Source organism: Pundamilia nyererei, unplaced genomic scaffold, assembly GCF_000239375.1.
Source record: "Pundamilia nyererei isolate P.nyererei 1_Seehausen unplaced genomic scaffold, PunNye1.0 scaffold00067, whole genome shotgun sequence".
Lineage (NCBI taxonomy): Eukaryota > Metazoa > Chordata > Actinopteri > Cichliformes > Cichlidae > Pundamilia > Pundamilia nyererei.
Window position 1 is genome coordinate 3141791 of NW_005187468.1, and position 14766 is coordinate 3156556.

At 38.6% G+C, this 14766-nt stretch overlaps 3 protein-coding genes across 9 annotated transcripts in view; 1 reads left to right on the forward strand and 2 right to left on the reverse strand.

The window, feature by feature from the left end:
- Window positions 1–994: 994 nt before the first annotated feature.
- Window positions 995–3799, forward strand: LOC102201912 (C-X-C chemokine receptor type 3-like). The gene is made up of 3 exons (XM_005736180.1): window positions 995–1053; window positions 2018–2404; window positions 2492–3799. The coding sequence occupies exons 2-3, from the start codon at window positions 2018–2020 to the stop codon at window positions 3167–3169; spliced, it is 1065 nt and encodes a 354-aa protein (XP_005736237.1). The 5' UTR covers window positions 995–1053; the 3' UTR covers window positions 3170–3799.
- A 2036-nt stretch (window positions 3800–5835) lies between these two features.
- Window positions 5836–14766, reverse strand: part of LOC102203076 (C-X-C chemokine receptor type 3-like) — an 18336-nt gene continuing 9405 nt past the window's right edge. Inside the window, exons 1-4 of one of the 7 annotated variants that reach the window (XM_005736186.1) lie at window positions 9437–9494; window positions 8974–9157; window positions 8073–8441; window positions 5836–7742 (exon numbers count right to left, since the gene is read on the reverse strand). In XM_005736186.1, the coding sequence (XP_005736243.1) occupies window positions 6996–7742; window positions 8073–8432 (1107 nt within the window). In that variant the 5' untranslated portion in view covers window positions 8433–8441; window positions 8974–9157; window positions 9437–9494 and the 3' untranslated portion in view covers window positions 5836–6995. The other 6 variants (XM_005736184.1, XM_005736188.2, XM_005736187.1 and 3 more) reach the window with 6 other exon arrangements.
- Window positions 11779–14766, reverse strand: part of LOC102202790 (C-X-C chemokine receptor type 3-like) — a 16842-nt gene continuing 13854 nt past the window's right edge. The window contains exons 2-3 of the mRNA XM_005736183.2: window positions 14627–14738; window positions 11779–14296 (exon numbers count right to left, since the gene is read on the reverse strand). Coding sequence (XP_005736240.2) covers window positions 13550–14296; window positions 14627–14738 — 859 coding nt within the window. The 3' untranslated portion in view covers window positions 11779–13549. The remainder of the gene's footprint in view (window positions 14297–14626; window positions 14739–14766) is intronic.

Sequence of the window (14766 nt, forward strand, 5' to 3'; positions counted from 1 at the left end):
ACTATTTCTCCTTAAAAAGGTTTTATACAACATGTGTTTTATGATGTATTTTTTTGCACATTGATTTATGTTTTATATGTGTTCAAATACAGAATCATTATTCCAAATAACACAAACAAGTCAGTTTTTATAGTTTTTTATACAGAACACCCACAGGATCAAAAGGCCAGTTAAAGAAATCTTACTGACTTAATGATCGTTAAAGTTATACAAGGGCAGCTATCAAAACCAAAAGAGAGTTTAGAAAAACCCCCATCAAACGGTTGCTAAATTCTTTTGATTGGGACAACTAGTTTCTAGGTTTCAGTTTCAATTTGACACCAGTTGACTAATTTGTTTAGTTTTCTTTATTTGACAGAGAAAAAGCAAAAAAGAAAAGCAAAAAAAAGCAAAAAAAAGATCTAAATAAAACAACTTTATTCAAATGTTAATAACATATTGATAACACTTATAGACTAAAACTCTAAGTCTTTTAATTCCTAAAAATGTCTGAAACATAACTTCAAAATGAATCTGATGAGTGTTTTTAGGTTTTGTGCCTGATTTCACAGAAATGTGTACATAGACAGTGGAACCACCACTTACACACTGATCCTATGAGATTTTATATCATATATTCACAGTAATAACAAAAATGTAAGGGCAACAATGAGGAAATCTTACAGCTTTACAGCAAATTTGTAAATGGGTTCAGTTATCTCTGCTGTAGTTAGTTCCAGACATCTTAAAAGCACAATTTAAATATATGAAGTGCAGTTGTAAGCTCCATTTTCAGCATCTTAAAAAAAAGAATAAATACAAAATAAAACATACAAATAGAATTTAAAAGTATTGTTATTATTTTTTACAAAAATACTTTTTTCAAAACAAAGTTAATAATTTTATATAAAAAAATCAAATACTGGCTCATGATGTGCTTAGTAAGGTGGAGGAGTTTGTTTTGGTTTTGTTTTTGTGCGAGCTTCCTCTTTAACCAATGCTTTTATTGGCACTGCTGGAGGTAGAGCTCTGGACACATTTTTATTATCTACGATATTAGAGACTTCTACTTTGGTAGGTTTTGATTTTATGCCTTTATTATTGAATTATTGAATTATTTATCATTCTATACTGGCTATTTCTAATTTTTCACGAGTATGTCATTATTCTTACATTTTGGTCAACATCCTATTATGCATTTTAACTACATTGACCACTCTCTGTTTACATTAATTAATTATGCGTTTAAGAATTTACTAAATGATCACAAATTGAATTGATTTGATGCAGAGGGGTGTATGTTTTTCTTTACAGGATTGTTTTTCTGTTTGTATACACACCTTCAGTTCTCAGTGACAAACTACAGCATATTAAACTGTGATGTGACGAGTGATATTTTCCTTATATTTTGTTTTAAACATTCAGTACGTTTATGACATTATGTTTACGACACACTAATGTCTAGAGCCACCTGACTCTTAATTTCTTGCAAAATGTGAATTTACATGCTTCCTCTTGGTTGGTGTATATCAGTTTCTCTTCCCTAAATTGTACCAGCATAAATAAAAGAAGAAGAAGATACAAAACAGTTAAAAGAAATTAAGAAATTAAAAAATAAACCAATAGTATGACTAAAATGGTTGACACTGTCTTTTGTTGATTGGTACAAGTAATTCAGTTAATAAAAATAAATAAATAAATAAACCGTACAAAGCAAAGCTTTATGTATCCAGTTTCTGTGTTTGTTTGTTTTTTACCCTGTCCTCACTGTTAAAATATTATCTATTTAAAAAAAACCCCAATGTGTTCTTTACCTGGATAATATTAGTAGTGTTTCCAACTACTTTAACTGGAAGGCACGGAATATCTAATGCAGCAGCTTTTTTAAAGGCATGCATTAAAAAAACAAACAAACAAACAAAAAACTAAATACAGAAAACAAAAAATACAGAAAACATGATCGACCATGTGGTTGAAAATCACATCATAAGTCAGAGTCTAAGTGAAAATTTGCATCCTTTTCTCTGTCTGTCCACAGATGATGGAAGATGAAAAGATTACAGTGACAGGGGAGGACCTTGACTGGTCTGATTTCTACGAGAACTATAACTATTCAGACTCGAATGGCTCTTATGAGGGGAGTGATATTTGCAGCCTGACTGACACTGTGAATTTTGAAGCTGTGTTCATACCAGTTCTGTACTCTGTGGTGTTCGTTGTTGGTCTGCTTGGGAACGGATTGCTGTTGAGGATACTGGCTCGGAGTAGGAAGACCTGGAGTGCGACAGATATATTCATCTTCTATCTGGGAGTGGCAGATATCCTGATGCTGGTGACGCTGCCCATCTGGGCAGTACAGTATGCCAAAAGTGATGGATGGACATTTGGTACTCCCCTGTGCAAGATCAGTGGAAGTGTTTTTACAGTAAGTATTGTGCTGAAGTAAAGATGCAGTGAAAATGTCTGTACTTTCACTTAATTTAGCAGAAGTGTCTTTCATTGATTTCTTTAGATTAATTTCTACAGTGGGATCCTTCTCCTGGCCTGCATCAGTCTGGACCGCTACCTGTCCATCGTCCATGCTACACAGATGTACTCAAGGAAGAAGCCTTGGGTTGTTCAGGCCAGCTGCCTGATGGTGTGGTGCTTTTCCCTGCTTCTCTCTATCACTGACTGGATCTTTTTAGAAGATGTGTTTGATGATAGACGAGGCAGAAGAGAGTGTATTCCCAATTATTACAAATTTGATGAGGAGGCTGTATATAATTGGAGGTTGGCATCACGCATGATTTATCTCATAGTTGGCTTTGCACTTCCTTCAGCCATCATGATTTTCTGCTACTCCTGCATTTTGCATCAGCTGAGGTGTGGTGCCCAGAGCCATCAAAAGCAGAGAGCTTTTAAAGTTATTGTGGCTGTGGTGGTGGTTTTCTTTATCTGCTGGACCCCGTACAACATCACGCTCTTAGTGGAAACGTTTAATTTTGATATCAGTAATGAAACTTGTTCAGACACAACATCCCTGGAGAAAATTAAGACAGTGACCACCTGTGTGGGTTTCATTCACTGCTGCCTCAATCCCATCCTGTATGCTTTTGTGAGTGAGAAGTTCCGGCGTCGGCTCCTGAGCAGGGAAACAGTGTTCATGTCAGACTTAAATGTTTCAAATCATCAAACAAATCATAGGTGAATTCTTCCCCCTGACCGTGCTTCCTCTAAAGAACAGTCAGCCAGATTAAGGAGCTCCTCTAAGTATTTCTTCCACAGTCTGGCTATGTCCTCAGTTGAAGGCAGTAGCACCCCACCTTCATTAAATACAGTGTAAGTAGAGCACCGCTTTCCCCTACACCTTTTCTCATGGTCATGCTCACCCCATGATAATAGATGGAGCTCCAAAATGAGGGCCACTGATTGATTCTTTCTTTCTTTCTTTAGGAGCCAGAACTCTCCCTGTCCAAAATTACTGTCAAGTTCATCCTCATGATGAATTTATATAAACTTCCAATCACAACTGTAGTCTCTGATACAAAGTGTAAAGTTTTAGTTGATGTTACAGAGAATTCTGACTGACTGAAAGCAGTTCTTTAAATAGGAAGGACCCACTGGTGTTATGCGGGGGCCCAGTCGTTTTAAGCTGGGTTTGTTCCTGTTTATATAGGCTGCTTTTGAAAATATCAGGATTTACACCCAGGGATATATATTCTCTTGGAATACTTCTGGAAAGCACCATTAGATGAGGATTTTACTCTCAGGATTAAAGGCTAAATTCACTTTTACAGACAAATATTTTTTTATTTGCGCAAAAAATGTTTAAAGTAATGAAATTTTGTTTTAAAAACTTCACATAGTCGACAAAGCAAAAGTCAACCCAATGAACATTCAGCCACCACATCTTTCAAAATTCAAATTTACTACACACACTTTATTTACATTACTTCAAAATGGCATTTTAAAACCAACCAACAAAATTACTGTAAACAATATGGATATTTACTACATTTTGAAATATATGGAATTAATTAACAAGAAAGCAAATCTGTAGTGGATTTAAAGAGATATATTAGACATGCAGAGAGATTCTTTCCAGTCCACACCGCAAGAAAGATGAGGTGTGAGGCTTAAATTACAGGCATTGACACTGCTACCTTTGCTGACTTGACTCTCTGTGGCTCTCCTATACAAGTATAATTAATGTATGCATAGGTCTATAATTACTTCCCAGAATTACTTCAGCTTTTTTTTGTGTGTGGGATTGCATAATTTCTGTGGCCTATAATGCATGCAGTTTGGAAATGTTGTCTATCGCTGGTGATTTTAAAACCATAATGAAGGCCACCATTACTCTTACTGTTATACAACGTTCTATTATTTTAATGTTTTTATGTTAAACAAACTGTTTTTCTGAGCTGTATAAAAAAACTTAACAGTTTGGAAAATTCAAAATCTGAGGTGTGTTAGAACATGTTTCTAAAAAGCAATTTTAGACATAAAACACACATTTTTAACAAAACTTCAAAGCAAAAGTAAAATAAAAATGTAAAATGAACACTTAAATGAGTGAACATGTTTGTTGGTGAGTTTATAGGTAGTTAAATCAAAAATTCTACTCCTCAGTAAAAGCTTTTGGCTCTTTTTTGAGGAATTTTATTGCCCAGAGTTTATATTTGTGGTAATAACAATTTTGTTGCTAAATAAATAAAAAGTAAAACCAGAGAAATAACTGTTACAATTGCTGACAAAATAAATGTGTAAAAAACATTTTTTAAAAGAGCAAAAAAAATGAGTAAGTTATTGTTTTGGTTAGTTTATTGGTTGTCAGTATAGATGCTGCTCTACAATCTTATTGAGCTGAAGGGAACTTTCCTGTTTACAACATACCATAACTCTACTTATTATAACAACTCCCAATATTTAATGTTTACAGTATAGAGGAGCCTGCAAAGATAAAAAAGCTGCATTATTACATGCATTATTTGCTTATTTCTACCTGCTTTAAGCATTATCTAAAAGAAAAAAAGCAGCTTTCAAATCACGTTATGAAACCACTGTGTGACTTGTTTGTCTTCTGCTCATGAAGTCTTTACTCAGTACATGTCGACTGACGTGACAGAAGACAGCGCAACATTTTGGTCTATTTCTTCCCTCTTTTTTATAATGGCCTGTGTAAACCGAGCAGAAGTTAAGTTCACGACCGATTTTGGCAAACAGATGAAGAATGCATGTAAGAATGATAGAGAAATTTTAAACTCACATCCAGCAGTTTTTGTAAAAACAGCTTACATGTTTTTAACTGGAAACTGAAACCATAAAAATGAAAGGTAGACGCACTGGCTCGGTGACAGAGATCTTACGTAACAGATGGAAACAATGAGATATAATGTGACATGTGACTCACTTCTCCAAAACAAATGACATCCACATGATCGACATTCAGAAAAACATGTGGACAATGACATGACTGCTTTTGTTTTCATAATTACGTGAAAGGCAAATATCTGACAATAGCAGGCTGATGGCAGCAGTGCTTAGATCATCCCAAGCACAGTCAGGATGTCTACACTATAAACATTTCAGTAAAGCAACAGAGAGTAAGGTGGATTAAAGACACTGTCTGCAAACACAGCCAAACAGGGTCAACTAGCCCTGGATTTGTGTTAATCATTTAGTATTTTTGCTAAATGTGCTTACATTTGATCAAGTTGTATACAAAGACTTTCTCTTTGCTCATACCAGATTTGTTACTCATTAAACAAAAGACCTGATTAGCTGGTTTTCTCTTAGTTGCCAGATAAGCTGAAGCAGGAAATAATGCTTGAGGTGCAGCTGAAAACTGTAAACCACATCTTAAACACGAAGAATGTTTCTGCTGCTTTCGACAGCCACCATTTCTTTTATTGCATCATGCGCTCTTACAGACTCTCTGGAGTCACAAAACACTAAACAGAGGAAGGAGTGCGTCGAAACGAGGAAACTGAATATTTTCAAGTGTGAAATTACTGCACTGTTTTCAGAAGAACACTCAGTACCGAAAGTACATTTATTTCTGAACATAGTTACATTTCTCAAGATTGTTAGGATTTGAAACCAAGCAAGCATGGCAGGTCACGACGTGCTGAGCAGTGTGAAAGCATAAAACCACAGGCTTTTGTGTGTGTGTGCAGCACAACACTATTATCATCACAATAAGTTTTTATCTTCTCTAACGTGCGTTCTTCTCCCACATACTGGTCTGCTGGTTTTCTGTCAGCTGGCTCTGTTCACAAAGCCTCACACAGTTCTTCCTACTAAACACAGACACGTCTTCAGATGACTGTAAATAGAAAGCTACGAAAAGGGTGCAGCACCCCTCCTCCACCGCGCTCTGTCACCTGACTGATGACATCACCACTTTTTTCTTTTCTTCCTGTGTCACATTTGTACATTCCCAGAAACAATGATTTTTTTAAGTTAAGTAAACTGGCTTGAGGGGAAATTCCTTAACTGCAAAGCAATCACACGCTGACATGTCATTACGCAATCTCGGGATTTACTGCTTCAAGACAAGTCAAAGAGAGCACAAGAGAGAAAGCTTAAACACTGAATTGTTTTAATGGTGTTAAAGTTATAAACTGTTTGGGACTGTTTAACATACGATGTCAATAACACTGCCAAAGGTAACAACTTGCATTACACTGAATTTCAAAGATTATGATATTAACTTTACGAAAACTGTGTTGAAAACTGTTAATTGGCAACACAAATGGTTTACTAATCATAAAAAACTAAATACCTTCATTTTAAATAATTCAAAAATAAAATACAGACATCTGTTTAAACCCTTTTGGGTGAGCATATGTCACCATGATGCATGTGTGGAATGTGAGAGTCATTTTTATATATAAACATCTGCTTGTCAGTTACGCAGAAACAAGTCCTCCACCCCATCAACTCATGACATGAAACTGAATTCACTTCCTCTCAGGAGTGTAAAGTTGCTCATCTCACACTTGAGTCGCAAGAGAGTATGTTCATCTTCACTAAGCTAACGGATTCTCTGCATCCGTCATCTGTTTCAGCTCTTCCTGCTGAACCTGACCGTGATCAGGCTGCTGTCTCTGGCCTACACCAAGATCCCAGAGTGAGCCTTCTGGTTCAGTTTTATTACATCTCAGCATGGCCAGTAAGTGTTGCCTGAAGTTTCCACACAGGCCGAGATACAGCAGAGGCCTCAGGCTGGCGTGAAGGCAGCCTAACGCAGAGGTGCCCATGAGAAGGGTTTTTAGTGAACCTTCAGAGCTTTTATGTAAATCATCAGGATGTTTCTGAAGTCTGTTCTGGACAGTGTCCAAAAAAAATATGAAGTTGTACGGCATCCAACACACACAGAATACGACCACCAGAGACAGGATGACGGTGACATTTCTCGGCATTCGGGCCCCATTAGAGCTGCACTGCCGCCATAGCATATGTGAGAAGATCATCAGCATGAATGCAGGTAGCACCAACCCAAATATGTGGTGAAACAGGCGTGACCACAACTGCCAGTCAGTTCCAGATTGAGGGTAGATGTGAACACATGTTTTCTCTTCTGTGGAGTCCTTTTTAGCCCCTGGGGAAATCCAGTCAGGTACGGTGAGGATGACAGAGATAAGCCAGACTGACAGGCAGCTGATGTGAACAAAGAAGGGCTTCTCGTGGGAATACAACTGGATGCCATGGATGGCAGAGAGGTAGTTTTGAAGACTGATGCAAAACAGCAGAAAGATTCCACAGTAGTAGTTGAGCTAGAAGAAGACAGGGAGAACTTTTAGTGTAAGACACAAACCTCTAACATCTATAAAAATTACACTTCATTTCTTCCCTTTCACATCTGTCCTACTCTAAACTGCTGTTCTAAGCTTGTTCTCTTCCTTAAAAATGTTAAATACTCAGTGGATGTCACTGTCATCCTGTTGGGTACAATGACTCTGTTCTGCACGTTCTGCCAAGAAACGAAATTCAGCAGAAAAATGATGGAGTTCAGCAAAACAAAAAAAACTTTCTCACAGCTTCACTGAAAATGTCTTGCTTTTATTTTCAGTCTCTATCTGATCCACACAACATCTAGTCCTTACCTTGAAAACGACTCCAAAGATCTGGCTGAAAATGCCCAAGGACCAGTCACAAGGCTGACTTGTCTGTGCAGCCCAGAAGGGCAGCATTAACAGGAGGAGGATGTCCGCGATACTCAGGTGGAGAATAAAGGTGTCCGATAGGCTCCACAGTCTCCTCTTTTGAACCAGAACTGTCAGGAGAATAATATTTCCCAGGATTCCAACAACAAAGACTATGGAGTACAGAGCAGGGACCCACACTGCCTCACTGCCTCTTTTCACAAAAGACTCATCCCCTGGATACTCATACTCATAGTCCTCCTCAGGAAATGTGTCATTCTCTTTAAATATTCCATCGAGATCCACATCTAGATCACCCATGTTCGTGAACTGTGAAGACAAAAATGTTGAAACACTGAGACCAGACAAAAATGCTGCAGTGCCTCAGAAGCTCTATGTCAGAATAGAGTCCTCTCTTTCTTTCTCTCTGGGTAAAAGTCATGTTAGTTCCCTGAAATTTCCCGTTGGTAAACCCAGCTTATAGTAAATGCACAAACATACAACAACTCACATGTTGTGATGTAGCAATTGTGGGGCTGACAAACGGAAAGTACAGTTCTCCTTAGTCACTTACACACACACACACACACACACACACACACACACACACACACACACACACACACACTTTTAATCTATAAAACTGCCTCCCAGCTTTGCTTTTTACCGTTGTTAAAATAAAGCTTCTACAAAACCAGAAGAGTCAAGAGTTAAGGATAGGGAACGCTAAGTTTGCGCACACAGTTATTGCAAACAGAAAGTAGACAGAATTATCAGTAACTTTCATGGCTGCCAGTAAAATGTTCATAATGTTAAAATACATATTGTAGGAGGGCTGATATATGCAAATAAATGTACGTACTTCACATAAAGAGCTTCGGCTGTAGAGTTTGAGCAGCTTTCTGCGCGCTGTAGGTCGATGATACTAAAAACAGGACCCGCACATAGCCTACCGCTTCAACCTCGGGTCACTCAGTTTTATAGGGTGACTACCGGTCGGGTGTTTTTGGAGGGAGCACAGACGAACTCCCGCAGCTGTCCGACGCCTGTCAAGTACAACGGAAAAAGGCGTTCTTTACAGCTACCAAACACAGTTAAATTATAGAACCATGAAACTGTAATTACAGAACAATACGCTGAAAGTAGATCCACAAACATAAGCGCTCCGGCGAGCAGACGTAACTTAGAAGGAGACGGTGAAAAAAAAAGCTGAGCTCACCACAGTAGTTCGCTTATCGGAGACACGCCCCGCACACAAACTGCTACCTTTAAACGTGTCACGCACATAAAGGAATTATAAACATTTTAATTTTTACTCCACTGACTTGTTTTGGTTCATCACACGTCACCTCGCTCGCAAATTGCCACTTCAGTCAAATAATACAATACGCGAAAATACAATATTTTATTTTTCAAAATAAAATACTGCATAATAATTACACTACAGCGGATCCAAAAGAAAGAGAATTTAAGAAAAAGACTAGGCTCTGTGGTTTTGCGGCGCTCAGACAGACACCTTCCAGTGGCGACACTGGCTAATTCTCTGTGACCTCCGTGTTTAATGTGGAAAAACAGGTGGTTTGTTTTGAAGGTGGCCCCCAACTCACTTCCGTGTCTCGCCTTTAGACGTCTGGCTTGATTCGGGCTTCTGAAAAGAAGGAAACAAAACAGACAAAGCATCGCATAAATAGCTGCTAAACTAGAGGGAGCTGTTGAGATTGTGAGATGGGTTGGCCGGCTGGAGTTACCTAACTCCACTCATAAAGTGATGATGTTGCTATTTAAACAGACTCTGACTCAGAATTCTGAGTCAGAATTCTTTTTTTCCCCCAGTGGCCCTAATCCTCTTCCGTACTTATACAACGTGTAAGGTTAAAAACAAAAAGTTTAGATGTCTGCCGTTTAACCCAAATCCAGCAGAGGGCGCTCCATTGCAATCAAACGATGCGTGATGATGTGCATGTGGCGTTCCATACATGTAAGTACGGATGTAGTATCATGGTCTTTACAGGATTTATATCTGACTTTGCTATTTTGACACAAAGGTCTGTTTTTTTTTTCTAAAAGAAAGGTCCTAAACAGGAATCCCAGCTTTACTGTAAATATTAAGTTTAACTCAATGCAGCACTCAGTGTGTTTCATCTCAGTTGTTCAATGTGTGGTCCTTTGTCTTCTTAACTTTATCTAGTTATAGTGGCTTCTGAGAATAAATTATGCTCACATTTATTATCCTCTGAAACCCAGAATTTAATTTTTGTCCTCTGTTGGGGACATTTATATGATTTATGAGTCCTGCTGCACTGTCAATGTGATATCCAGAGCTTTCAATTAACAACACATTTGTGGGGGTTGAGCTAACAGACTACATAGACTTTCTTTTCAAAATGATGGGAATTGCAGCATGCACATTTTATGTCCAGATGGGAAACAGATACATTGTTTTGCTGATATTATGATTCTATTGCCAAAACTCAAATTGTTTCAATTCGAAACTCTTAGTGGTTATGTGTAGGATTTCAGAAATGTACCACCATTTCCAACCTATATGTCCTCACTTCAGAAAGCAGAGGGCAGGGTGAAGCAGATTTTACTTGAAAGTGTGGAAGGGAAGTCAGACTCACTGCTGTCATGAGGTAGAGGAAGGCGAGACATTAGAACAGGAAGGTGAAAGCTCAGAGGAAGACATATAAGCTTTTAAGGTGCCTTAGCATGAACAATGTGCTGCCACCCATACCATCCATAATAACAAGTATTAATTGTACGGCTCACATGCACGCATACGCAGGCACGTGCGCGCGTGCACACACACACACACACTTTCTTTATCCTTTTTGATTAATAGGATATATGATAAAAATGCTTTGAATTGTGAGCCTCCCGTCTTTGTCAGTTAACTTTCAACAACACTTAAACCGGATTGACTCCCTGCACAGGTCAGTGCGTATATGCCAGTTGAGAAACCAAATTTCACAACTTCAGAGCCCTAGCTTGTACACCACTTCTTACCCACAATGGACTTTGGAGGCCATCGTGTTCCCTCTTTTCAAGCTCAAAAGCTGGTACGTCCTCGTCTGAGCCTTTACTTTCTTACTGTAATGTTTGACCCTCCTCCACCTCGTTTGTATGACTACACTTTCACCATTCTAAGTAAAAGAGTAAGGAAATCCCCTCAAAAAGAATTTGAGGTGTAATAAAATGACATAATTCTGTAATCAAGCCAGACCTGATGTCAGCTACAAGGTACAGAAGATTAAAAAAATAACAACCTCTTCTTTGGTTTCTCTTTCCATCATCATACCCAGAACATCTCAGCTCCAAACTTTGTGTCAGGGAGTTTTTTTTTACACTATATATGGTATTTTCCCACACTCTTATTTCCTAAAGTGTATCTGCGTATTTGATATGGCTGTTTTTTGTTTTTGTTTTTAAACTTGTTTGTTTTGTTTAAATGCCAAATACCCTGATGCACTTGTCCCATCGTGTCTAGACATGGGACAGTACCAACCTGGGGCTCTTTTGCACGCATGCAATTTTCTAAAATAAAAAAATTCACCAAGAAAAACAAAGAGCTTTACTTTGTTTCCAGCTAAAAGAACACAGTTTTATCAGGCTGGTTGTGGACCCTGAAAAGAAATACACATCACACATTGAACATTATGTATCCTTTTCCTTTTATTTCACAATTATTATTATTTGATACATTTTGGTATATAGAAAATAATTAACATCAAAGCATATCTGCAGAAGATATAAGAGATATATTAGAGACACAGAAAGAATCTTGACAGTGCATTCTGAAGGAAATGGTGGCAGGTGTGATGCTAAAAGTAGAGCCACTTTGCAGCGTGCAAACACAGCTACGACAGCTACCTTTCCTGACTTATAGCTTCTCTGAGGTTATCTTAAACAAGAATGTAGGGTTGTAAAACACAAAGCACATAACAGCGTTTCCACTTACTTTAAGTGACATAATAATAATAATGCATGTAATTTGAAAATGCCATTATTGATCTAAAAGGTGTTTTGGTTGTATGTTAGTGAGTTTCTGAATCTTAATTTGCTGAGCTGTAAAAAACGAAACAAACAAACAAAAAAAACCCCAAACAAACAAAAGACTTAACACTTTAAAAAAATATAAAATCTTAGAAATGTGCAGTGTAATATGTGCAAAATTAGAAAAAATGTTTTAGACATAAGCACACATTTTGAGCAAAAATCTGCTATGTAAACAAAAGAAAAGTAAACATTTTAAATGCAAACTTATTTTATTGCTAGTCAGGTTAAAGACTATTCCACTATAATTCTTTTTAAAATATTTGTGAATCAGTTTTAAGCATAAGACACATTTAGAGCAGGATTAAAATCTGCCAACAAAAACAAACAACACTACATGCTGTTGTCATCCGGTCTCCTGTCTGGACATTCCCAGTACTCATGCTACAACAGTGAAATCAAGATGTAAAAATACTGGCGACTATCAGTGCTGCCCCTCAGGCTCCATGACAGGAGGACCAACACAAAGACGGACAACAAACAGAAACAATCTGAGGACTTAAATACACCAGATTAGGAGAGGATGGACAACAGGTGGAAAGACATCAGGAACAAATCTGACAAAACAAGGGAAGCCAAACTGAACATAACACACATGAGATAAGGTACTGTCAAAATAAAACAACAAGTGACACTCACATAGAGACCCAGGCAAGAACATGTAAGCAAAGGGAGACGAAACTCAGAGACACGACTAGGGAGACACAGAACGAGGGTGAGAGTGAGGGACAGAGAGGGTGAGGGAAACCAGACACACACACAGATGCCCACATGCCTGTGGAAACGGGCAAATAAACAAGACAAGACAGACTCCACTGGGTGGCAAAATAACGCAAGAGATACTGAGGAGGACACGCAGAGGCAATACCAAGGCAAACAGGACCCAAAAGGAAAAAAAAAAAAATCAATAGACATCAGGGCTTCACACTGAACATAAGAATAGCAATAACTCTATAAAGAAAGAACAAGACCAAACACTGCAAAAACACATTCTACAAAATACGTCATGGACCTAAATAAACTCAAAGCTGTGGGACAATGAACCAGTACCATGACAGTAACATCATCATGATCACATGAGAGTATGTTTCTCTGTTCATCTTCCCTAAACTGACTGGTTCTCTACACCCATCATCTGTTTCAGCTCGTCGTCTTCATCATACAGATACTTACAGATATCTACTTTTAACCCTTTTGGGTGAGCATATGTCACCATGATGCATGTGTGGAATGTGAGAGTCATTTTTATATATAAACATCTGTTTGTCAGTTACACAGAATAACATCCTCCAGCCCTTGAACTCATGACATGAAACTGAATTCACTTCCTCTCAGGAGTGTAAAGTTGTTCTACTTACATCTGAGTCAAAATCTGTTCATCTTCACTAAGCTAACAGATTCTCTACAGCCATCATCCGTTCCAGCTCTTCCTGTTGATCCTGACCGTGATCAGGCTGCTGTCTCTGGCCTACACCAAGATCCCAGAGTGAGCCTTTTGGTTCAGTTTTACTACATCTCAGCATGGCCAGTAAGTGTTGCCTGAAGTTTCCACACAGGCCGAGATACAGCAGAGGCCTCAGGCTGGCGTGAAGGCAGCCTAACGCAGAGGTGCCCATAAGAAGGATTTTTAGTGAACCTTCAGAGCTTTTATGTAAATCATCAGGATGTTTCTGAAGTCTGTTCTGGACAGTGTCCAAAAAAAATATGAAGTTGTACGGCATCCAACACACACAGAATACGACCACCAGAGACAGGATGACGGTGACATTTCTCGGCATTCGGGCCCCATTAGAGCTGCACTGCCGCCATAGCATATGTGAGAAGATCATCAGCATGAATGCAGGTAGCACCAACCCAAATATGTGGTGAAACAGGCGTGACCACAACTGCCAGTCAGTTCCAGATTGAGGGTAGATGTGAACACATGTTTTCTCTTCTGTGGAGTCCTTTTTAGCCCCTGGGGAAATCCAGTCAGGTACGGTGAGGATGACAGAGATAAGCCAGACTGACAGGCAGCTGATGTGAACAAAGAAGGGCTTCTCGTGGGAATACAACTGGATGCCATGGATGGCAGAGAGGTAGTTTTGAAGACTGATGCAAAACAGCAGAAAGATTCCACAGTAGTAGTTGAGCTAGAAGAAGACAGGGAGAACTTTTAGTGTAAGACACAAACCTCTAACATCTATAAAAATTACACTTCATTTCTTCCCTTTCACATCTGTCCTACTCTAAACTGCTGTTCTAAGCTTGTTCTCTTCCTTAAAAATGTTAAATACTCAGTGGATGTCACTGTCATCCTGTTGGGTACAATGACTCTGTTCTGCACGTTCTGCCAAGAAACGAAATTCAGCAGAAAAATGATGGAGTTCAGCAAAACAAAAAAAACTTTCTCACAGCTTCACTGAAAATGTCTTGCTTTTATTTTCAGTCTCTATCTGATCCACACAACATCTAGTCCTTACCTTGAAAACGACTCCAAAGATCTGGCTGAAAATGCCCAAGGACCAGTCACAAGGCTGACTTGTCTGTGCAGCCCAGAAGGGCAGCATTAACAGGAGGAGGATGTCCGCGATACTCAGGTGGAGAATAAAGGTGTCCGATA

Bases quoted from the DNA above. Each gene is read 5' to 3' on its own strand.
- LOC102201912 (XM_005736180.1), top strand. From the start codon at position 2,018: ATGATGGAAGATGAAAAGATTACAGTGACAGGGGAGGACCTTGACTGG. The intron at 2,405-2,491 runs GTAAGTATTGTG...TGATTTCTTTAG, and splicing joins TCAGTGGAAGTGTTTTTACA to ATTAATTTCTACAGTGGGAT.